The sequence below is a fragment of the Bison bison genome, unplaced genomic scaffold, assembly GCF_000754665.1.
Source record: "Bison bison bison isolate TAMUID 2011002044 unplaced genomic scaffold, Bison_UMD1.0 scf7180017858886, whole genome shotgun sequence".
Taxonomy (NCBI): domain Eukaryota; kingdom Metazoa; phylum Chordata; class Mammalia; order Artiodactyla; family Bovidae; genus Bison; species Bison bison.
This window is the reverse complement of record NW_011489458.1, coordinates 745,482-770,298: the sequence shown is the minus strand read 5'-3', so window position 1 is coordinate 770,298 and position 24,817 is coordinate 745,482. Positions and strand designations below refer to the sequence as shown.

The following is a 24,817-nucleotide window of genomic DNA, read 5'->3' as shown; positions in this document are numbered from 1 at the left end:
TTTCATAGTATTTATACATATTTATGCTATTTACCTCTTCACTACCCTGGTTCCACCTATTTACTTACAAGCCATAGTTTTAAAGCTTTCGCCAAATCAACATGCCTTCTTCAGTTTCGATTTAATTTTATTGGCTATCATTAACTGTTTGCCTACTTAACGCATGCACTTCACTTAAAAGTGTACTTTATTGGTTATAAATATTGCTATACATTTAATTTTAATCACTGCACCAGTTTTAAAACGAATTTTTTCAGTCCCTTACTGGTTGGATGACATCGCCAACTCGATGGACATGAGTCTGAGCAGGCTCCGGGAGGTGGTGATGGACAGGGAAGCCTGGCGTGCTGCAGTCCATGGGCTCACAGAGTCAGATACAACTGAGCAACTCAACTATAGGGCCCGTTACAAGTGGACTAATACACTTCATCACAACCAATGATGTGACATTCCTCACTTAACCAGTGCCCTTCAAATGAACATTTTGTTTCCCATTTTTTAAAGTATTTCAGCATAGGCTTCCTTGATGCCCTCTCCTGTTCCTAAATATGGCAGAACTGCTTACCTCTGAACTGCTACCTGAGGATATGTAAAGCTCTGTTTTACTCAAAAGAATGTATTTGTAGGGCTCCTTCTTAACAACACTGTATAATCTAAAGTATACTGTGCTTAGAAAATACCTTAGGATGGTGATAGACACATAAAAAATATAGGACATGTGCTGAAAAAAAAGGGGAGTGACGGTGGTGGGAACAGTCAATATTCAGTTTGAAGCCATACTTTATTTTTAATGTAGCTAGAAATATCCAGTAACTATGTATTTTTAAGCAGAAAAAAATTCCTTTACTTTTCCTTTTTATAGCATCATTGGCACAAGAAAAGGACATTTCTGGTGTAGAAATGATGTTATGATGTTGAGTTCCTAATGAAAGGAGTACGTACTTTATATTAACTTAGAAATCTAAAAGCACAGGATACATTTTCAGGAAAATAATTTTACTTTTACCCACTTATGTTAGAACATACTTAGGTAATGTATAAATCAAATAAAAAATCCAGCAGTAGCTGGTCCTGAGGTACTCACAGCACACATTGGAGATTTTGAGAATGGAGAACACACGTTAACAAAAAGAGCATCAGCAAGCTCAAATTCAGGTTTATACACTGAGTATTTCTAAAGGGTTTAAAACGCATGCTCAATCAGCAGTTTTTTCTCACTCCATTGATGCATTTCTATTTGCTTGTATACAGCAAAGGGTGAGAACCTGAATTAACTTATGATTTCAGAAATGTGTTCCATGGAGTTTACTTCACTGCTCCCACCGATTCCTCAAATAAGCAAAGTATAGGGGGTCTCATCCCTTGAAATTTCTGTTAAACACTGGCACTTTACATTGAAAGATAGTAAGCAGAAACCCAGCAATTCCTGTTACAGTGCTTGGACTTAAGTCTCATTTAATGTAAGAATTGGATGTACGACAGAAAATCATTTTCTTTATCCTTGGAAGAGAGGGAAGGAGAGTAAAGAGAGTTGCAGTATTTAAAAACTGAATAGAACAATGAATCTTTCACAATGCTGACAACTTCACAATGAAGAATCATCATGAATCTCATTAATTCTTCAGTGATTAGGAAGTCAAGTTTCCCTCTCTGTGTATCAATTAATTCAAACTTCTCCAAAGATTAATACTACAAGATAAACTCAAACTGCAATAGGTATTACCTAAGTAGGAGACCAAACATCAAAGGGAATCCCTTCTTCCAAGGTCCTTTGATATGTTACGATTTCACCAAAGAGAAAATCTAACACTTAAATATGAAATCTCTTTGCCAAGTAAGAAACTGAAGCTATTATGGGTATTACCCTACATTGTCACTGTATTAAATATTAAACCCAGCGTTAAATATGCCTGTATAATTATGCTATGAATGATGATAGCAGTGATATTCGTGAAAAAGGACCATCTTTTTAGCCCAAGAGGAGTAGGAGGAAAAAACTGTGAAAACGAGCAGAAAAAGCGGACAAAGAACTGGGCATTTTCTGATGTGAAAAGGACATTTTTAAACACAGAAATACAGAAAGGAAAACATTCCCTTATTTCCCCTATGTGGAAATACGAAACAATTTATTTTAGGTATGAGACAAGAACAGAGCTAAGTAATCCAATTTTACTGCAGCATTATAAAAACCATCCCTTCACCACAGTGTAAGATTTAACTGCATGTGCACAAGGGGACATGTGATATAAAATGTAGTAAGACAGCTGCTGCCCTGCCAAGTACTTCCAGTCCCTCCCCAGGTCCTACTGCAATACTGGTGGTCCCAAGAGTTCCAGAAGCAAATCATTTAAGATAGTAACAACAAAGCAATTAAAAAGACAAATCAAAATGCCTCAGTAACCATATGTCCAATTCAAACTTTATCTATTTAAATGCTCTATTTGCCTCCCACTAACAAATCTTTATTTCACTCAAACTTGTAACAATAAATCTTCCACACTGATGTATCTGACTTGCCTAATTAATTCAAAGGAAAAAATAAAAATCATTAGTAAAGAAAAATGTAGGGGTTAATACACCTTTTTAATTTTAAATATTTTTAAGGTTTAAAAATTGCTTAAAGTTTTAAATTTCTAGTAGGAAAACATTATCTGAATGAATACCCTAATGGCAAACCGCTGTAAAATGTTTTCAGCTGCATTTGGGGCAAAGGGGTAGGGATTATCTTCAAAGCACCCCAGCTTTCTTCATGAGAAGGTCAGAGGTACACTGGTTTGTATTATTGCAACATCCATTAGATGATCTAAGTTGCTTTTCCTCCAGCAGGGCTTTACGTCAGAAGGGCATTATGCTTGACCCCCAAATTTGGCCGACAATTTACTGATGAGATTCATAACCTTTGGGTTGCTCTGATATTTTGACATATTTGCCGGGTTCTGGGCCACATCCTGGAAGGCCACCATAACTTCTGGATCCTGCAAAGAAAGGTATATGTAGTATTAAAAAAATATTCTATGGGTCATCAATTTTTTATCCTAAATCCTATCTCTTAGACCTATAGTTCTGATATACAGCGGAAACCGACACAGCACTGAAAGCAGTCATCCTCCAGTCTTCCTCATGGCTAAATCAACTCAGATTTGCACAAGCCCCTGAAGCATAAATATTATTAATGAGCACTTCAAAGTCAAACTCAACTATGTCACTCAAGACAATTGAAAAAAAAGGTATACAATTTTGATAGAAAAGGACAACTGGATATAATTACCAACTATTGCAGAGTATTCCCTATAGACAGCTTTTTAAAAACTTAAACTACTCATTCTGAAAAACAGAAAATGAATGTCACGACTACATAATTCAGCTCAGTAAAATATGGCTATCAGAGTAAGTTTAATATGTTCCCACATAGAATGAAGAAAGAAATGCTTTAATGATATAAAGTTCAACTTTGTTCTTCCAAGTCTTACCTGCATGGCTGCAAGGACCTCTGGATCACTAAGAATTTCATTGAGGCCAGGCATTCCCGGCATTCCAGGCATTCCCCCTGCCATTCCAGGCATTCCTCCAGGAAAATTACCAGGCATTCCCCCAGGAAAGCCGCCTGCAAGAATAAATGAGAGATCTGTATAGACACCAACCATATTCCCAAGTAGTCTGAGAGTATATTATTTCCTTCTGATAAAACACATGTGCATGCACAAAGAACAAGGGTGCTGCTGAACACTAAATAGTCTGAACATTCAAACTGGATGATACAAGACGTAATTTTTATCATCACATTTCCTCTTTAAAAATAAGGCTGTAAATACTTTTTCCCTAGTAACAAAACTATAGAGAAAGCTAATAGTCCCTTGGAATTATAAAATTAAAAAGTCTAATGTTGATATTGGAGAAGGAAATTGGCAACCCACTCCGGTATTCGCATGGGAAATCTGATGGACAGAGGAGCCTGGTGGGCTGTAGTCCATGAAGTCGCAAAGTGACAGAACACACACCAATGTTGACATATGGCAGAAACTGATACAATATTGTAAAGCAATCATCCGCCAATTAAAAATAAGTATTTTTTTAAAAAGAATAAAATTAAAAAGTGTAATAAGTCATCTTCTCAGTCTTTAATATTATTCATCTGTTTCAATTTAAAGTTAATTCGTGTTTTTTTCTTCTTAAAAGCAATATTCTTCTAAGCAGTTATTCCTTCAAGAACTACCCTAAATACATGTTATAAAAAGCTGTGGATTTTTAGAAGTTCCCTGGTGATCTAGTGGTTAGAATTTGATGTTTTCATTGCCGTGGCCTGGGTTCAATCCCTGGTCAGGGAACTGAGATCCTTTAAGCCACACAAAGTGGCCAAAATTTAAGGGGAAAAAAAAAAAAAGCCTATGGATTTTTAAATCTTCACCCAAATTGCATCAAAATTTCTGAAAGTGAAAAAAAAGTTCTAACAAAAAACAATCTAATTCTAGTATATTTTTAGATTATAAACTCAAATTTTTCTACTCCATTTTTCACTACCATAAATCTTTACATTCAATGGAGATATTCTAAAATCACAATTAACACACTATAATAATATAGGGACATTCTAGAGAGAAATACAGGTAACATTAACATATTCTATGGATCAAGTCATTTTAAGTAAAGCTACTCTAAAGAAGAAATATATACAACAAAGTGATTTCCATCTGTCTCAACAATTCAAACACGCCCATAAATAACTAACAATCACAGGTAAGGAGACCTAATCAGATAAGGAGACCTGAAAACAACTTCTAGCTTCCTATGCTGCTGTGACTTAACTAGTCTCCACAAAAATTATTGACCCAAGGCAACAACGGTGAGCCAGTCTGCTTGTCAAATCTATGTAATAAAGCCCATCATACAAAAAATTATCTCAAGTGCTAGCCCACATTAGTGGTCATTTTCTAAAATAAGGAACCTGATATGAGGTATTAACCTATAAACAAAAAGTAAGCCATGAGCTAAAATTTATTTTTTTGCTTTTGCTCCAAGTCATCCCCACCCCTTTTCAGTTGCCGGCACATGACCTTTCACAACAGCAGCAACCTTTTCTAGCCTCTGATCACGTAAATTCTAAGTAGAGAGGTGGTGCGTAGCTGCCTCTATAACCCTTCACAAGAAAGCTAGTTACTTGGAAGCTGCCGATTCCCCATTACAATGACAAACTCAAAAAAAAAAAACTCTTCATCTTTACATAAACGTCACACTGCCTCAATTCAGAAAGTATCCAAAAATATACTGAGTACCTTTTAACAGCTCTTCTACCTGTATTGCAGAGGCCTCTGCTGGTGGCTCAGACAGTAAAGAAGCTAAAGAACCTGCCTGCAATGTAGGAGACCCAGGTTTGATCCCTGGGTCGGGAAGATCCCCTTGAGAAGGGAATGGCAACCCACTCCAATACTCTTGCCTGGAGAATCCTATGAACAGAAGGAGCCTGGCGGGCTTCAGTCCATGGGGTCGCAAAGAGTTGGACACCACTGAGTGACTAACACTTTCACTGCTACTATTCAAGGCTTGCAGGAAAATAATACACTGTACTTCCAATAACAAAATTTTACCAAGAATGAAACTTTCCAAGGGACTAATGGTACTAAATACAATACACACATCTGAGCCCCAAAATGAATAATCCCCAATTATCTACAATATTAGGAATTTTAATTTTTATTTCAAAATACCTGGAAAAGAGCCATACTGAGATCCTGATTGTCTTCTGGCTTCTTCCTCCTTTAATATGAAAAGGAAATAAATTACATAGTAAGAAGTCTGCTGTCCATGCCTACCTTATCCATACAAACCATGAAAAAACTGTAAAATAAACTAGCTAGAGGAGGTACAAGAATGACAAGTTTCAAAAGGCAGTACTGGGCTAAAGACAACATCCCATTCCTCAAAAAACCAATTTTCAATTGGATTCTCAATGAGGAAGTTATTACTTTTGGTGGGCTTCCCAGGTGGAAGCTAGGGGTAAAGAACCCGCCTGCCAATGCAGTAGACATAAAAGCAGGTTCAAACTCTGGGTCGGAAGATCCCCTGGAGGAGGGCACGGCAACCCACTCCAGTATTCTTGCCTGAAGAATCCCATGGACAGAGGAGCCTGGCAGGCTACAGTAGTCCACAGGGTCTCAGAGAGTCGGACATGACCGAAGCAACCTAGCATAACTTTTGGTAATGATTTTAAGTAGTATTTTTGACTTGGAACTAAAACTAAGAAATAGTGAGTCAATTTTAAATAGCTATGAATTCACTACTAAAACAGAAGGTATCATAAAACTCAAAATATCAAAAAACAAAGCAAATAACACTGCCAAGTTTTAAATTAATTACCTGGCCAGGAAGAAGTATTGATTTTAGGAGAACACAAGCAAGGATATAAATTGGTGCTATAAAAACTCACTTAAGAACTTGAAGACTAAGCAATGAAGGGAAGGAAAACCTCCTTTTAAGTAGTATCACTATCCTATAGAACTGCAGCCAGCTCTTTTTATTTTAAAAAGGCCAGGAATTAGAATGATATCCAAAAAAGTCTATCTACCATATCTCTCTTTAATGGTTTAGGTACAGAAATTTTACCCTCTGGGCTCTCTCATGTTCTTCCCGAGCCTTCTTAACCCTTTCTACTCTTTCTTTGATCTCACGCTCTTCACGTTTTCGCTCATACTTTCTCCGATGTTCAGCAATTTTCTGGGCCTAGGAAAGAAACAGTCACAGAAAAATGTCTTCTCTGAAAATGGAATAAGGTCAACACAAATCAGTGGTTTTGTTAAAGTATTATTTTTCTTTGGGGAAAGAGTAAACTTAACACACAGTTCTGAAAAATTAGGTTTATCTTACAGAAAAAGACCTAACTCAGGCACAAGGAGATGGTGGATAAATTTTGGATTAATGAGGCCACCATTAAAGGGTGTGAAGAGGCAACCATGTTTGGGCAGCTACAGTTCACGTGCAGGCAGCAGATCTTCTTAGAGCTACCATGACCAAGCAGGGAGACTTAGAACCTCAGTGAGGAGGTGAGTGGGCTTCCCTGGCAGCTCAGCTGGTAAAGAATCTGCCCGCAACGTAGGAGACCCCAGCTCGATTCCTGGATCAGGAAGATCCCCTGGAGAAGGGACAGGATACCAACTCCAGTATTCTTGGGCTTCCCTGGCAGCTCAGATGGTCAAGAATCCAATGCAGGGGACCTGGGTTCGAATCCTGGGCTGGGAAGATTCCCTGGAGGAGGACATGGCAACCCACTCCAGTATGCTTGCCTTGAGAATTCCCATGGAGGGAGGAGCCTGGCGGGCTACAGTCCACAGGGTCTAAAAATTTTGAGTAGGACACGACTGAGTGACTAAGCACAGCAGAGGCTTATCAACTGTGACCCAGAGAAAAGAGGCTGGGATTTGAAGTTAGAGGAGTGTTAAAAATTTCAAACAATTAACTAGTGCAAAGATGATAAACAGATGTCAGATTGCATGACAATTCTTGCCCGATACATGCCATGGGAAGGCAGAGACTGGGAACACATATAGCAGTTATTTCCCACAGTTTAATTATACTTAAGTTTTCCTCATCAATCAAATGAAGGGGCAAGGAAGAGAAGTATGTTAGTTTTAACTATAAGGATCAGCCAGGCACTAGTACACAGTACATGTCAAATACTTGGAATCTAGCATTTATTCATAGAATAGAAATGTAAGATTCATATTCAACTGTTACTTTAGCTTCTTCATGATTATTTAAAAACTTTGTGTTCTAGAATATTTCACTCAGTAACCTTGTTAATTTAGCCCTGTTACAAAAACAAAGAAAATCAAATCATCTGACAGATTAAATTTAATAAAACTTCCACAGTCTTTGAGAGTAAATTCTTCAGAATGGAATTTCACACAAAAGGAAAGATTTGCCATATAGATACACTAAGTTATTTTAACTAACAATTTTAGACAGAAATACAGACAGACCAGACTCAATCTTGGGTCACATTTTCTAGATTTTCTGTTTTCTCCTTTGCTATAAAGTTGATGCCCCCTTTACCATTTCTAACTTTCTGGTTATATCTTTGCAGGCCTGCAGAGCTTGCTGTAAATAACTGCATGAGAAATTAAAGCATGAAAACTCAATGATAGTTCCTGAATTCAACACAAATTTAAGTGATTACAGATTGTAACTTCTAATGGTCGTTTCTTTGCATCTGCAGTAAATTTACTGCCAAGGGTTAAGTAACAGAGCCAAGGAGTATCACCGTAATGACTTTCCCTTCCTTTACTTTAACATACCCTTGGTTGAACTTCCTTCAGCATTGCACTAGCATCTTCATCATAATCCAGCTTACAGGCAAGGGCAAGATCATGGGCAGCTTCTTCCCAATGGCCCAGAAGTCTGAAACAGATTTAAAGTCATTTTTGGAGGCCTTTATCCATATTCATTTATGTAGCACAGTGTCTTTCTTATAAAAATAGGACTGTAACAGAAGAGGTTTAAGTTAGATAATGAACTAATTTAATAATTACATTTCCACTCTATAAAAATTTAGTATGAGTTTATTTCCTCTATGGTAACTGGGAAGCTGTTTTACTAAAAAACGTTTAAAAACTTAAAAAAATTTCTTTTTAATTCAGAATATATTTTAAAAAATTATGTAGAGCCACAACTTTCAACTCATCAAAAACAGAATTAAGGGGTGTGGGGTGGCTCTGAGGCTAGGGATGGCGGTGGTAGCCGTTGTAGCGGCTCCGGAACCAGCAGGAGGAGCCCAGGGAGCGCCGTTAAGATGGGCTGGCTCCCAAGCCAGTGGGGAGGACACTGCTTCTTATTACAGCTGCTCAGAAGCGCCACTGGAAGCTCAGATGTGGGCGCTCCAGCCAACAGCACAGAGGGGTGCAAGGCAGTCACAAAGCCGCCCCTTCTGACGCCCCAAGGAGTAAGCCGACCCTTTCCAGGATCCAGAACACCACAAAGCAGTATGAAATCTGTTCATGAGAGGAGTCAGGAATGCCTTCCACCAAAAAAAGAGACCTCCCCGTGACCAACAAGGATATGGGGAGAACCACCAGCTGCTCAACTAACCACACACCCTCCAGTGATGCCTCTGAATGGTCCCCAAGGATTGTGGTGGCCAGGCAGAGCCAGGCAGGAGCCAGAGTCAGCCTGGGGGGCAATGGAGCCGAGGCCATCACTGGTCTGACAGTGGACCAGTATGGCATGCTGTATAAGGTGGCTATGCCACCTGCCACCTTCTCCCCAACTGGCCTCCCATCTGTGGTGAACATGAGCCCTTGCTTCTCAAAAACAAAGAAACAAAAAACAGTTAACATGATGTGTATTTAACATGCTACCTTCTATATGCAGTAAGAAACAATACATGTGTACACATTTTATTTAAAATAGAAGATTAATAAGAAACTAAAGTTTGGTGAGTGAGTGAATGATGTCGCTCAGTTGTGTCCGACTCTTTGCAACCCCATGGACAGTAGCCCACCAGGCTCCTCCGTCCATGGGATTCTCCAAATGGAGTAGAGGATAGCAATGGAAATGAGACTTCTCTGGGTATACCTATTAACTCAGTTTTGACTCTTAAACATGCAAGTGTTTCACATACTCAAATAAGAAAGGACAGAAATAAAGCAAGCCCTAACCCTGAACACAAACAGAAATAAAAAGAGGCTACTTGTTTATCACATTGACAACATTAACCATGCAGGAAAAATTTATGCAAGTAATTTTTAAAATAGTATTTTGACTATATCTTAAGTGAGACAGAAGTATTCTAAGGATAAGAAAAAACTACCAAAACAAAAAAACAACCCCCCACTTAGAGGGTGTATTATTTCTTAAGGCACGATTCTAGGAGAATACTGTCAAAAAATACAAAAGGGAAAACATTTAACGCTGAATTTTAATTGAAAATGTCAGTATATACTCAAAATTTTTAAACTTTTCACCCCAAGAACATTATATAGGTTAACTGAAATGACAGTGATGATATCCTGGAAACAATAAACATACCTAGTGGCCAAACTTCAGTTTTCCACAAAATAGTCCCACTAAAACAAACCATGATTTCCTGAAGAAATGGTCTATTCCAAGTCAAAGTACAGAATGAGTTCTTGTACCAGAAGACAAAGAAATGCTCAAAGACAAACGGGGTCTTCAAGACAATCCACAGCAATGCATGACCTTTCGTATACCCACAAAGCATTAATAACAATTTTCCAATCTTTTACCTGTATCTTTAACATTGTCTTCATAATCATTAGAGCTACTTTACTGAGTCACCTAATACAACAGGTCCCAAGCATGCTCACCTCCAGCTGCATCCCCCTTGAAGCACAGACCTTTTCCAAGCCAGTAAGACGTAAACAGCACAGGGCATTTCACCCCAAACCACAAAGACTTATCCACATATTAAACTTTGCTTTCAGGTCTGATTACTAATCTGGGTGAAATTCATTTATTTTCCCCTTTATCTGATAGTTCATGTTACCGAGCAGTGATTGAAATAGTTTCAAGTTGCTGTATTCCTTCTTCCATAATATACTGGTTGTTTAATGTTAAGTTACAGTGACAAAGTCTTAAAATAAGAGAAAGTTTGTAAGACACTGATATAAAGTTACTCTCTTTTCTTAGAGATAACTTTGAGAAAAATCCTTGGCTACATGTGGCCAAAGATGTTAACACTGATATTCACTGAATGGAAGAAGTGAAAAGAATTCTTATTTTCTTACTTGTTCCGTATGACATAGTCTCTCAGTTTTACATATTAAGCATGTACCTACCACATTAGGTTTCTTTTTTTTTTAATAAAAAGAAGGTATATTAAAATACCAGATTTTAAATTTAAAGAGCTCTGAAAATAACTAGGTTCCGCTATTTACCTGTGCGCTTTCCCTCGCCACTTGTATGGCTGAGCTGAATCAGGATTTATTTCAATAGCTCTGTCACAGTCTCGGATGGCAGCATTTGGCTTCTGTAATTTGATGAAGACACTAAAAAACAAGTTTGGTATTAAAAAGTATTCATTTCAAACAATAACATCTTTAGGATTGCCATAGAAGCAATTCTATCTAAACAAATAAGCAGAAATTAGCTCTTTTATTTAGATTTCTCACCTGGCTCTCTTGGCATACAGAATAGCCAAACGAGGATTTAGCTTAATGGCATCTGTGAACAAGTCAATGGCTTTCTGTAGTTCACCTAAAGTGAAACAAGTTTATTGAGAAATAGTGGATAAAAAATATTAACTGTTTATCTCTTTTATTAGCCTTTCACATTCCCCTTTTAGTCCAGTAGAAGACTAGTTTCTAAATTAATACACAAAAGTAGCTCTTCAAAGCAAATCTTTACTAGACCTATACTGTAAGTCACCCAAGACAAGAGATAATTTTGGGGAACACAACCCCCCTTAAAAATATCAGAATACCACACTCTTGGTAAGACTTACTGACTTTTTAAATTAAGATAAAATCAAAGGCTAAGGCAATTTTATTCCATTAATTAATTTTCTTCTATCCATTAAAAGGATAAAATTAAACTTATAAAAAAGTACCCATACTACATTCATGAGGCTGATATAGAAATTAAAAAAAAAAACTAAACATATCAGAGACCAATAAACTATACATAGCAGAGATGGTTCACAAGCCAAAAAAAAAAAAAAGGGGGGGGGGACTAGAACTGACGAGAGACCATACCCGTATTTTAAATTCATTTTCAATATCCCATTCTCATAATTGCTTCTTTTGTTTATTAGTACCTTCAGTAAAGTCAGTTAATAAATAAACATAATACACAGGAAACCAGTGAGACAAAACAAACAGTTTTAAAGTAAAGGCCACAATTCACTATGAAAAATCTTTACCCAGTTAACTCAAGTGTTAAGGACCTTAACAGAACTCATGAAACAATGCAGAAAAATGTTCTCTCTTATCAGTTACTCCTACAGATGTCTATTAGAAATTAGGTCTGGATGTCTAACAAGCAATTCACATCTACCACATTCAAAATGAAACTCTTAATTCCTACCCCATCTCCAAATCTATTCCCCTACCCTACATTCTCAACTAAACACTTTTTATATATATAATAGAATAACACAAGTAAATGTATTAGAGACAAAGATTTTGACTTTATAAACTAAATGGCTCCTTCGTTCAGTCTAGTTTAGAGGTCAGCAACATTTTCTAGAAAGGGCCATTTAATAATTTTCAGGCTTTGCAGACTAACAATCTAACTATTCAGCTCTGCAGTTTTAGTGGGAAAGCAGCCTCCAACAAAACATAAATGGGTGTGGCTCTGTTCCACCAACTCTATAAAAACATGAGGTTGCAGTGTGCAAACTGCTGATCTACCCTCAAGCCCCAATTCTTGCAGTTATTCTTGACTGCACAATCTGAAACCAAAACTCCTTGTGTCTCTACTTTTAAAATGTATCTAGAATCTAACCACTCCTCATTCTGCTAGGTAAACAGAAATCCTATGGGGCAGGGCAATTAAGAAAAGATTATTGTGGAAAAGGAATGGTCAGGAAGAGAAGTGGCTGGGACAAATTGCTGGGTACAAATTAAAAGTTGAAATAGGTGAAGAAGACCTTTATACAGAAGCAGTAAAGCACAAGTAAAGGAACAGTGAAGGAAAGTGAGAATGGAAGATTAATATTCAAAAAGAGAACAAGGCTGGGACGGCAAATATGGGATCTGACTCTAGCAGCTCTAATGCTATAATTATCTTCAAAATGTATGCAAAAGTTAATTGCAGGTTACAAGCAAAGGAGTGTGTAACAATAAAAACAAGTTGTAAGTACAAATAACCTAGGAACAGTGAACAAAAGCAACAGAGACATTTCAGGTAGACAACCGATTAAGGTAACTGCAATAGTATAAAGGAACCTGAGTAACAGTCAGTACTGAACTCATTCTAGGGCCTTCCCTGATGGCGTGGAAACCATTTTAAAATAAAACTTTAGTCATCTAAGACGATGGATGAAGTCCAAATGCACAACAGCATTATACAACAGCATCTATTCAGCAATGGCATTGTGACACTACACCACAGTTCTGAAGGGGTCTGCTCAGTACCCAATTAATAATTTGTTGTTATACATTTTAAGTAATTAAAAAATATACTTAATACTATCAGCACTCTCCCATTCTGATAGGATTTTCTGAAGAGGTTCTAACATGCAGAGACTAGAACAAGACTGTTATGTCAATGGACAGTATTTGTCAAGGGTTTTACTATGTAAAAAGTTGAGGCTCACTGATCTAATACCCTTTGGGGTGAAGTCGTCCACCTTTTAAAGGCCTCTTGTCAGGGGAAAAACACTATAGTCAGGAAAGCACAGTCTTGGAGTGACAATCAGGATCTGTCTACACTCTGAGGCAAGATAATGATACTTGAGTGCTCATTTCAGCTTCTCTATCAATGGGCAAGAGCTGAGTGGAGAACAGGACACCTTCTTCTCCAGCACAAAATACTCAAAAAATTTAAATTCCCTTTCACTTTCCCATTATTAACAGTTACTGTAGCAGAAAATTAGAGAAGAGAATATTCAGACTACTACAGAAATATAGCAAAGAGAAAAAAAAAAAAAAAACACTCACCATCATTTAGGGCATCAATGGCAGCCACTTTTTTATCATTTGCCTGATCCATCATCTCCTCAGTTATCTAGGGGGAAATTGAAGATCAACTCAGTAGAAAAGCAAAGAGAAAGAGGAAACAATTTGGATTTTCTTAGGGGTGTAGTAATCACAACTCCCATTTTCATTCATTCGACTCTGGTCTTCAGGGAATAAAGAGGATAATTATGATAAATAATTAGTAAGAAATTATACAGGATACATTTTAATCTTTCATACTAAACAATAAATTTCACTCCCTATACTCTGCCCTAGACATGATTTTTGCTTCCCTCCATCCCGATTAGAGCAGGTTTTTCCCACCCTAGTTTATTTCAAATCTTTTCTAGTTATTCACAAGTATAGGCATAGCTTTTTTTAAATTGTACTTTGCAAAAAAACATTACACCTTTTACAAACTGAGGGTTTTTGGCAACCCTAGGAGTCTACAGGAGGTATTTTTCCAACAGCACTTGCTCACTTTGTGCTGTATTTGCTACGGTGATCTGTGATGTTATTACTATGACTTGCTGAAGCCTCAGATGGCCAATTTTTTTTAGCAATGAAGTACTTTTAAATTAAGGTATGCACATTTTTAGAGACATAATGCTATGGCACACTTAACAGACTACAGTATAGTGTCAAGAAAACTTATATGCACAAAAAAATTTGTGTGACTCACTTTATCCTAAGGGTCTGAAACCTAACTCACAATATCTTGGAGGCATGCCTGTACTATAAAACCCAGTCTCCTCACAAGTGAAAAAGTTAGTTCCTAAGAGACTTGAATCTTCACAAGAAAAACGTCTCATTCTTTTGGTCCAATAACCATCCATGAGCACCTATACTAGACAGAACAAGACACTGTACAAGATGCTGACACTACAAAGATTAGCAAATGTCCTACAAGAAGCAATTTAACAAACAAAAATCCACTCTATCACCATCACTATAAAATATGCTGGCTAATTCATTAAGAAAATGATTTGACAGATTTAAAAACTGGAAGGAAAATACCAAGCTGTCTTTATACCTATTGCTATGACAATTCAATGAAGTTCTCAGAAACAAAAGCTACATAAAATATAAACCCAGAGTTCTTCCACATCTGTAAAAGTCAACTCTAAAATACAATAGAAGAGGATACCATTCTAAGAGCACACCAGACTTTCAAGGGAGGGGAAGGGGTGAGAGATAAAATTCTGTTAAAGGACACAGATAAACACTATGCTCATGAAAAATCTATTGACTACATCAATCTAACCCCAAGTTACTCAATAAATTAAAAGCAATTCCAACAAAAATTCATACAAGTTTTGGACAAACTAAAAAACCCTTTTAAAAAGAACAAAGGAAAACACGCTTGTCAGATAGTAAGGTATCCTGCCCAGCCAGGATAATTTGCAAGATGACTTCAGTTTATGGCAATATGGTACACATGATACTCTGAACAAGTCTAAAGCACACCTTTCAAAAGCCATCTATGACCTAAGAATGTAGAAATCCTCAAAGAACAAGATTAAACGAAGACATGAAATTCAGCCAGGTGCCAGGCACTCCATTTGCTTTTAACACTATGGAAGGTACCAAACCTGGTGACCTTGCAATTCTGTTTTTGAAGATAGTGCAGGACACATGAACCAAAGTCTAGATTCAGGTGACACAATGAATGCTGCCTGCTCAGACAGCCTCTAGAACCAATCGGGAACCCCAAACGCCTATTCCAAACATAAACCTGTGCAAAGAGGGAGGGCTGTGCAGTGAGGCGAAAAAGAAATCTCCACTGAAAATTCATAACCACAGTCACATTACTTGTGTAGTTGAACATGCAAGGAAAAAACCATGAAAATTTAAAATGGCCCTTGAGTCAGTAGCACCAAATCAGAGTGTTGATGGAAGCAAACATATCCCTCTCCGGAGAAACACACCTTCTATTTAGGCCTCAAAAACTTTCCATAAAACATCCACACACACAGTCTCTCTCTCGCACGTGAACTACAATAAACAAAGTACCTCAATGAGCAAGAATCAGGAAAAATAACAGGAGAATAAGACCAGCAAAACAATGTGATAAAAAATTTAATGTGTTTTGAGACTATTTAGGCAAGATCTGAAAATGAGTAAGGAGCAAGACACTTATAAATAACCAAGTCGTCTTTAAAATAAAAATCAAAGCAAAAATATCAAAATGAAAAACAAGCATTCAAATTCCAACTTGATAGAACAGCTGATTAGACAAAGAAAGTATAGATAATTCATCAGTGTTAGAGAGATGGAACTTAATGATGAAAAGGTCTAATGTGTCTAACTACGGCTCCTGAGTGATAGCAGAATGGGAAAGAAGCCATTTTTGAAAGAGATACTAGCTGTAAATACTTCAGAGCTTAAAAAAAAAGTTAACCACCCTAGGATTTAAGATGCCTAGTAAATCCCAAGTAGGATAAATACAAAGTATTATAAACCTAGACACACTGAGATGAACACCACCATTTTACAAAGTAAGTATGGCAATGTTGAAATATGACAATATTAAGTAGTGATGAGGGCCTGAACCAATCTATTAAGCTATGATTAGTATATTACAGCATTTCTCAAGCTCCATTTCATTATCAACCCCCAAAAAAGCTTACTAGGCATTTTCCCCTTACTTCTTACCTCCTCCATTTTAATTGTGCAGACATACTCCATACATGTTAATGTGTTATGATCTTTGGAATACTACTAACCACTGTAACACCTAAAGGTTTTTTTCAAGATCCATCTCCTAAGAATCAATTTTCACCACCTTGAGATTAATATAGTGTGCTGTGACAAAATCATTTTAGAAAACAACTGGTACTAGATATCCCATTAACAGGCAATTTCACTTGTAGAAATGTGAGGTGAACTCTATGGTTTCAAGAGCAGTTCAACCAGATGTGAAACTGAAACAGGTTAACAGAAAACAAGCACTTTGTTAGAGTATGATAAAAAATACAGGGAGTTTTCCCAAATATTTTAAGTAACAAATGCTTTCCTAGATGCCTTAAGTCAGAGTAAGATTTAACATGCCCTTTTCCTAGGAGAAACACATCATAAGATAACTGCAACCGGTAAGCTTTCACAGTCCTGACAGCAAATAGAAAACAAGCCATTGACTTTACCTCTACATTTTCATCTCCCATTTCTTGAGGTGCATCAGTGTCTGGTTCAATCACACCTTCATTGTCAATTTCTGTCAAAGTTAAGAAAATGCCAATAAGAACTGTGCTATCCAATATAGTAGCCACTGGCCACAGGAGGCTATTAAAAACTAATTAACCTTGGCTTGTGTAACTGATGAACTGAAACATTTTACTCTAGGTTAACTTAAATATTTTACTTTGTTAGTTTTATTTAAATTGATATACTAAAATATTTTCTTGTAAAACACAATCCTATTGTTTTGGTAAGATTACATTTCATTTTAACAGGCACATAATGTAAGGTTATAACATTGTAGTAGGTACCCTGCCAAGAGCAGAGTCACTAGTCCTTGTACGTATTACACACAGACACACCACTGCTTTAGTCAATTGCAACAAACCGAATCAATGCAAATACTCTGTTCTACATACCAAGACATTCACGCTTTTTTTTTTTTTTTTAAATTTTACGCAGATAGCGCAAGTTACTGTAAATCGTGGTAAAATATTTTTTTTTTTTTTACCATTTTCTGTCTGAAAACAGAACGGATAAATTTTAAACTAAAAGTATACTACTGACAGGGCTTCCCAGGTGGCACTTGTGGTAAAGAGCCCGCCTGCCAATGCAGGAGACAAAAGAGATTTGGATTCAATCTCTGGGTAAGAAAGACCCCCTAGAGAAGGGCATGGCAACCCACTCCAGTATTCTTGCCTGGAGAATCCCATGGACAGAGGAGCCTGGAGGGCTACAGTCATAAAGGGTCAGATACAACTGAAGTGACTTAGCACAGCACATACTACTGATACAGTATTAGGAAACATATTTAGCAAAGTGAATTTGATAAAAGCAGTTTCCTCTAAACAGTCAAAAAAGAATGAAATTAAAGTTAGCTACCTGAAATCAGAATTCACATCCAACAAAAAAAAATTTTAATTAATTTTTAACAGGAACTGAGCTTGTGTGTGTGTGCACTCAGTTGTGTCTGATTCTCTGCCCACCAGGCTTCTCTGTCCATGGAATTCTCCAGTCAAGAATACTGGAGTGGTGGGGAGGGAGGAGGGAGGAGTTGCCATTTCCTCTTCCAGGGGATCTTCCCGACCCAGGGACTGAACTGAACTCTCATCTTCTTCACTGCAGGCAGATTCTTTACCTGCTGAGCCCCCAGCTTAGTTCAAGCACAAAATGCTTAATTTTGTAGGAATTATTATAGTCATGGTAATTTTCATAAAACTGTAAGACTAAAAAATATTTTACAGTAAGTAAAAGATCTGATTAAGCCCACAAACAACAAGCTCTTTCCAACATACCAAAGATCAAGAACCAATTCGAAATTTTAAAAATTTTAAGTATTTTTTTTTAGCTTTTAGATAGGTTCTATGAATTAAGAGACTATCCAATTAATAACTAGGGTATATATTTATAGTCTCAAAGGACCTCCTAATTTATGAAGAAATTTATCAGTCTGCAGTCTGAAAAAAAAAAACCAAATAAAACCCCAGGCCCATGACACATCAATTCTTCTAAACTGAACTAATATTACTAACATAGATGCAGATACTAAAGGAAAACAATTTTTTGGTACCTGATTCAGTTATTTGAAAACTTTTACACACATCTAGAAAAACCTGGGTATGTGACCCAACTTTTTCTACAAAAAAAATTTTTTTTTTTTTTTTACAAATTTCATGAAGTCTGAATACTGATCAAGTATTTCCAACAAAAATATAACATCTGCATTGAGATATACTTTAAATACTCTGAATTTGAAGACCTAGTATGAAAAATGGAAAAACAGCTCATTAATAATTTTTCCACACTGATCACATGTCGAAATGCTAATAACATTTTACATATTAGTCTAAATCCATTATTTGAATTAATTTCAACTGTTTTTAATTTTTAAAATGTGGCTACTAGAAGAAAACTTCAAGTTTCATATGTAGTTCATGCTATACTACTATTAGCACTGATTAGTATCTAGTACAAAAAATCAACACGGGATCATATTATAGTGATCATATTATATTATCAAATACACACTAACTACCGTCTCCTCACCTAGATCACTTTCCTCACTTGACGGTTCGTCTGTCTTTACGTTTTCCTCCGCCTTCTTACTATCTGTTTTTTCTTCCTAGCAAAGGGAAGGTAAACAATGCTATCAGCATTTAATAACACACCCAATACATATTCTATTAATTTATACATTTATATATATACTATTCACATGCATTACATTTCAGTTGTTAATGTTCTTTCTTGTTGTGTTTGGTACACTACTTTTAGTTTTCTATTTTTATTGCTCTTTTTAAGTTAAGTATAGGTCCACTCCCTTATCCAAACCATTTAGACAATGAGTTTTAGAATTTTAAAAATGTTAAGATTTTAGGAAGCTAATAAAGTGGATATACCACATATTATGCCTTACCAGGCACTACAGTCCACAACTCCCCATAAGCAAACACATTATTACTTTTGCAAAATAAAGTTTTTAGCAGAGATACATATTAAAAACAATTTTATCTTCATACATATTTATCATATGGCAAAACAGCCTACCTAGGGCTCAGAATCTACCAAACCTGACAAATGACTCATCTAAAAAAAGAATTAACTATTTCTGGAGCTTTTACTTCTCTCATTTCACCCTTCAAAGATAACGTTAAATAATAAAACGGCAAATTTTCTTATCAATTTAAGACAGCTAACGAGAAAATTCTGAGGGGAGAAAACCTTCTAGACATAGAGGCACAAAATAAGAGAAAAAGAATTCTGGAGAGAGCACTCTTCCCCCACCCTCATCTCTAAACTTTAGCTACTAGTAACCTCTCCGAGCAACCTCCCTACTGTACACACCTTTTTGGCAAATATGCTAAAGCAACACCCTGAATCACACTCAGAAATATCCCTCAGGTAGTAGGCAGAAAAAATAGCGCGCAACAAATTTGGGCTGTTTTTCCATTTACTTTCCAAATATTAATAAAGTACCTACAAAAATACTATACTACGTGCTAAAAAATGATGATAATTATGAATGAGAATTCCCCAGAGGCCCAAAGGTTAGGATTCACTGCAGTGCCAGGTTTCATCCTCAGTGGGGAAGTAAGATCCAGCAAGACATGCAGCATTGCCCTCCCCCACCCCAAATGATGAAGACTACAAATGCATACAATTACAGAGCTTACCACCTACAGCTCATGCATGTAACATGCATCCAGCATTTATTCTCACTTATTTTACAACACAGTGAATATTCAACCCCACATTCTAAGTATCAAATCAGATTACAGAGATTTGACTGCAAAATAGAAATTTTACCAAGATATTTCCAAGTGATTTCTTGGAGAAATCAGGGGTGGTAATTTGAGGGCAGCAGGTGAAAAACATTCCTAAGAAACCTGATAGTACTTTATCACTAAACATACAAATGAAATTCATAACTTACCTTGGTATTTTCTTCCAATTTAGTTTTATGAGCAGCAGGTGGTATTTTACCCCCCATGCTTGAGGAAGATGAAAAAAAAATATATTTAGAAAACTAAAATTAAATGTGCACCTTTCCCATTCTATTTAATGTGATAGTTATCAAAAAGAATCTTCAATTACTCAGTATCTTTGATAGTGATAATGAAAAATAGCTCCTGTGTACCAATTACTGAATCATTACACAATCCAAAACACTAAGTATGCATTTCAGCAGAGTGAAGGGATTTAATGATAAGGAACAAGCATACAAACAGGACAAGATTCTTTAAAAATAACTTTTCAAAAGAACATAATAATCAAATATGAGTTCTTTTCAGTTAAATTTTAATGAAGACACTAGAATTCTTAAACTAAGTCAGTTTCAAAATGCAGCATTCCAGAATGTATTTAGGATGACATCCAAACACAGTCCTAACAGTTTAATTCATGTTAAAATCTTGGGAGAGTATGGCAAAAACCACTGCAATATTGTAAAGTAACTGGTCTCCAATTAAAATTAAAAAAAAAAAAAAAACAACAACCTTGGAAGGTAAGTCCTGCCAAGGAATGCAGTAAACAAAATCTAACCCTAAGGAAAGATCAGACAAACCCAAATTGAGGTAAGTTCTATAAAACAACTGGCTCATAATATTAAAAATTGCCAAGATCATGAAAATCAGTAGGACTGAAGTACTATCTCAGAACAAAGAGACATGACGACAAAGCGCAACATGTAATTCTGCAGACTAGATAATATTAATGCATCAGTTTCCTGAGCTGATGACTGCACTGCAAAGGACAGTCCTTGTTTGTAGAAAACACACACTAAATGGCACTGGGGACAGTGTTGGAAATAGTTCAGGAAAAACGTTCTTCATACTACACTTGCATTCTGTTTGCAAGCTAGAAACAGTTTCCAAAAAATTTAAAACTTGGGAGGAAAACCCAAGAGGGTTTATTCATAAACTAGATTTAGAATTTCTCACACTCCAAATTCTAGTTAACTACTGGAAGGTAACACCAATTTATAGGTACACAAGTTTTATTTTCTGCTTCCAAGATTGAAAACAAGCTAGTTCCCTGTCAAAATTGCAAACTGGACTTTGTCAATACAGGCGTTTACGTAGGACTAGTGCAGAGACCTTCTCATGTGGAATCACAGACTTCAGTCATAATTCTCTTACTTTGGTAACATTCAGTCTACTTTGCTATAGTTACTGACACACGTGTACAAAAAACTGGGTGCTATATTCTAAATTCACTGACAGTACAAATGCATTCGGTTCACTTCATTTAAAATATTTGCTGAAACAAAGGTTTACTATACAGCACAGAGAACTATTGGAAAAGGAAATGGCAACCCACTCCAGTATTCTTGCCCGGAGAATCCCATGGACAGAGGAGCCTGAAGGGCTACAGTCCATGAGGTCATGAAGAGTCAGACACGACCAAGCAACTGACACATAATGGAAAATAATTTTTAAATATATGTATAACTGAATCACCTTGCTGCGCACCTGAAACTGTATTTCAATAAAATATATATATTAAAAAAAAAAAAAGAGTATTTGCTAAAGAGCAACGGTCCATGTATTGTGCTGGAGAACAGAATACAAAGATACTCCCTTTTATCTTAAATTACCATAAAATTAAAGGATAAAAAGCACCTACAAGATAGAATGTAGACCGAGTTGTCAAATAGGAGAAAACAGCATCAGAAAACACTTCTGCCTCTAGAGAAACAAAAATATTCCAAAACATATTTCTGGGAAAGAATGTAGCCTCCCCAATTCCCACTAGCTACCAAGCCAAAATTTTTTCTTCATATTTCTTTGTCCAGTATATTAAACTTATAAATTCTTAAAACTAAATGAAGTTTAAAGGTATAAATAATGGTAGAAATTATGGCAAATAAGCAAAGAGACTGTCTAAGCCCCGGTATCCATGACTAATTTAGTACTGGAGTGGAGGAAAACCTGAAATGGAAACCTAAAGTGGCATTAGGTTTAGGAATATTCTTAGACCTTCCAAGTCTCCACATTCAGCCCAATCTACTATTAACCTTGGACTGCTTTAAGAAGGCTGATATGAAGGCAGAAAAGAGAGGAATTAAAACACTTCAGAGACCACAACCATTTAAGTTTAAATTTAGATGGAAACAAATAACAAAAGCTTGTAGGTTAGTACCTCAACTTAAACGTTCAGAATCAGATGTGTTCAGAATCAGAAAAAAGACCCTTCGTTCCACACTTAAGCCAACAATTTAGTCTACCAAAAGAAAAATATAAAAAGAACCAGAAAGAAAAACTGGAATTACCTATGGGAAACATTAAAGTAAGACACAAGGTTATTATTTTTTTTTTAAACGACACCTGAGAGTATTTTTCAGACCTTAAATCATAATTCTCTTACACAGCGACCAGCTCTCCGGGATAAGTTACAACAATGTTCTCAGATACGCTTTAACTTTTCTTCAGGGTCCTCTCTACCCCTCTAGTGGTGGCACAGACCATGTATCCACTGGGTATACCGTTCACTCTTGATGCCAGTGATTTCTTTCTGCAGTATAGGTCCCCTTTTCCTGCAATTTTAAGAACTTGGACTAATTGTAGGCTCATTCCTCTCAAGAATGGATAATAAGAGGAAAGCACACAAATACCTTAAGTGACATTTTTGGATCAAGTTATGCAATAAACAACTAAAATCTAGATCTCAGTTTCTAGTCCTGAAAATCTAACTGCAACTCTTATGTGCTTTTTTCTGTCAAAAAGGAGAATTTGCAGAATAGTATTCTTAACTGTTAACAACTGTTACTAAACTACTACAGTAACTAACTGTAAGTGTGCTCAGAATTTTACATAAATATCAGGAGCAGAAATCTTACAGTAGCGAGAAAACTGGTATGCATAAACAAGGACTGAGAAACTGAAAGAGAAAAAAAAAAAAAAAAGACTATCCCACCACAAACAACGTTGATGGATTTGAACTTAAATCTCTTTACAACAAGCTCATTGGAAGAATTAGTCTTTCAAATGTTGGCTCATCATTGGTGCATCTTTCCCTATAAAAATCTTACTGAAGAAAACAGATCAATGTTTAGGGTAGTACCTTTTAAGGGTCTCGTTTCTTTGTACTGTCGCTACGTATCACCGTGAGATGCGATTTTGTATGTCATCTCTTTCAAATTCCTCACCAGAGGTATTGATTTTAAAAAATCATCTCGGGGAAGGGTTCCCTTTCTTCCTTAAGTTCCCCTCCAAAACGCAGAATACTAACCTCTAAATATCAAAATGAGTTTCTGTGTTTATTCATTTGTATTACTCAATAGACTGTTTTCATACTGTTTCATAGCTAGCATCTGGCACAATGCCTGTTCAATTAATTTTACGCTCGTAGCGACGTACTCTGGAGTTACAGATAACAAGAACAGACGGTGTTAACAAGCGGGTTCTTAAAAAATCATTTTTCTTTCAGTGTTTGAAGTGATGGAACTGCCACTACCAAAGGACAAGAAGGGATTCACAAAATAACTCTACGCACTTAGAATCGTAATCGCATAGTTATCACTTGTACCGTAACTTATTAACCACACCAATTTTTAAGAGCATAGTGCGTGTAAGAGTTGCTTTGTGTTACTGCGACCTCAACAGGACACCAGAGACGGCAAGAAAAACAACTCCACGCTAAAGAGCCGTCTTGCGGCCCTCCCCCCTCCCCGCCTCACGTCTACAGTGTCCAGGTCCCCGCAACACTCTGCATCTCCGTATTTCGACGAAGACACACCCCTGGACACCTCAGGGTGCAGGGAACCCAGCTCTGCCATTTCTTTCCGCGCCTCTGAACCATCTAAGCGTCCCGATCCTCCATTAGCCCCTCGAGGTGGCCTCCAGGGAGCGAGCCCCGCCGCCGAGCTCCCCGCTCCTCCGCCCCGCGCCAGCTCGGGGCCCAGCACCCGCTCCGGCCGTCCCTCTTCCCTCCCCCCAACGGTCCTCAGGCCCGGGTCTCACCTCTCCACCCACTCCCTCAGGAAGCGCATTTCCTCGGTGTGCAGAACGCTCGGGTCCTGCTTACACATTTTCACGAAGGCTCGAAGCTCGCTCACTTTGCGGGGGTCCATAGTTAAGCAGTGGCGGGAGGCGGCGGGCGCGGCGAGGGCGGCGGCCCGATTCCAGGCCCGGGCGCTACTTCAGCGTGACCGCGTAAAGGGGGCGGCTGCCGCGAGGCAGAACAGACTAGAACCTCCCCGGCCACTGGCTGCGCCAGCCCAATAATCCCATGACCCCGGGTCCTTCGCCTGTTCATTCCTACTCCCTCTGCCGCTGCCCTGCGCACTGCTCAGAACCTTCTAGAAGCGTGGCTGTTCGTGCTGTTGCCTGCCTCTCCATACACTCTTTCTTATATTAACTCTAGAACCGGTGCTTTAGAGGGATCATCCTCCCATCCGGTGCTTTCAAGGAGGCGGAAGCTGTTAGCCTCTGTGGGGAGTCATTTAGAATAGAATAGTCTCTTGAGTGTGACCATTAAATAGAACATGATGCCATGACGCCACCAAGATGGCCCTC

General features: G+C 37.3%; 1 protein-coding gene across 1 annotated transcript; it reads right to left on the bottom strand.

The window, feature by feature from the left end:
* Positions 1 to 766: 766 nt before the first annotated feature.
* On the bottom strand, positions 767 to 24,817 carry ST13 (suppression of tumorigenicity 13 (colon carcinoma) (Hsp70 interacting protein)). The gene is made up of 12 exons (XM_010830190.1): positions 24,263 to 24,817; positions 20,236 to 20,293; positions 18,849 to 18,924; positions 16,769 to 16,839; positions 13,608 to 13,674; positions 11,118 to 11,202; positions 10,884 to 10,994; positions 8,286 to 8,388; positions 6,598 to 6,714; positions 5,703 to 5,751; positions 3,471 to 3,604; positions 767 to 2,975 (listed from the first exon to the last, which is right to left on the bottom strand). The coding sequence occupies exons 1-12, from the start codon at positions 24,370 to 24,372 to the stop codon at positions 2,847 to 2,849; spliced, it is 1,110 nt and encodes a 369-aa protein (XP_010828492.1). The 5' UTR covers positions 24,373 to 24,817; the 3' UTR covers positions 767 to 2,846.

What these genes read in the sequence shown, in the direction of transcription:
- ST13 (XM_010830190.1), bottom strand. Translation starts at nt 24,372, where the DNA reads ATGGACCCCCGCAAAGTGAGCGAGCTTCGAGCCTTCGTGAAAATGTGT. An exon ending in AATTGGAAGAAAATACCAAG is followed by an intron (nt 18,925 to 20,235) that starts GTAAGTTATGAA and finishes TCCCTTTGCTAG; the next exon opens with GAAGAAAAAACAGATAGTAA. An exon ending in AGGTCCTTGCAGCCATGCAG is followed by an intron (nt 2,976 to 3,470) that starts GTAAGACTTGGA and finishes CTTTCTTTGCAG; the next exon opens with GATCCAGAAGTTATGGTGGC.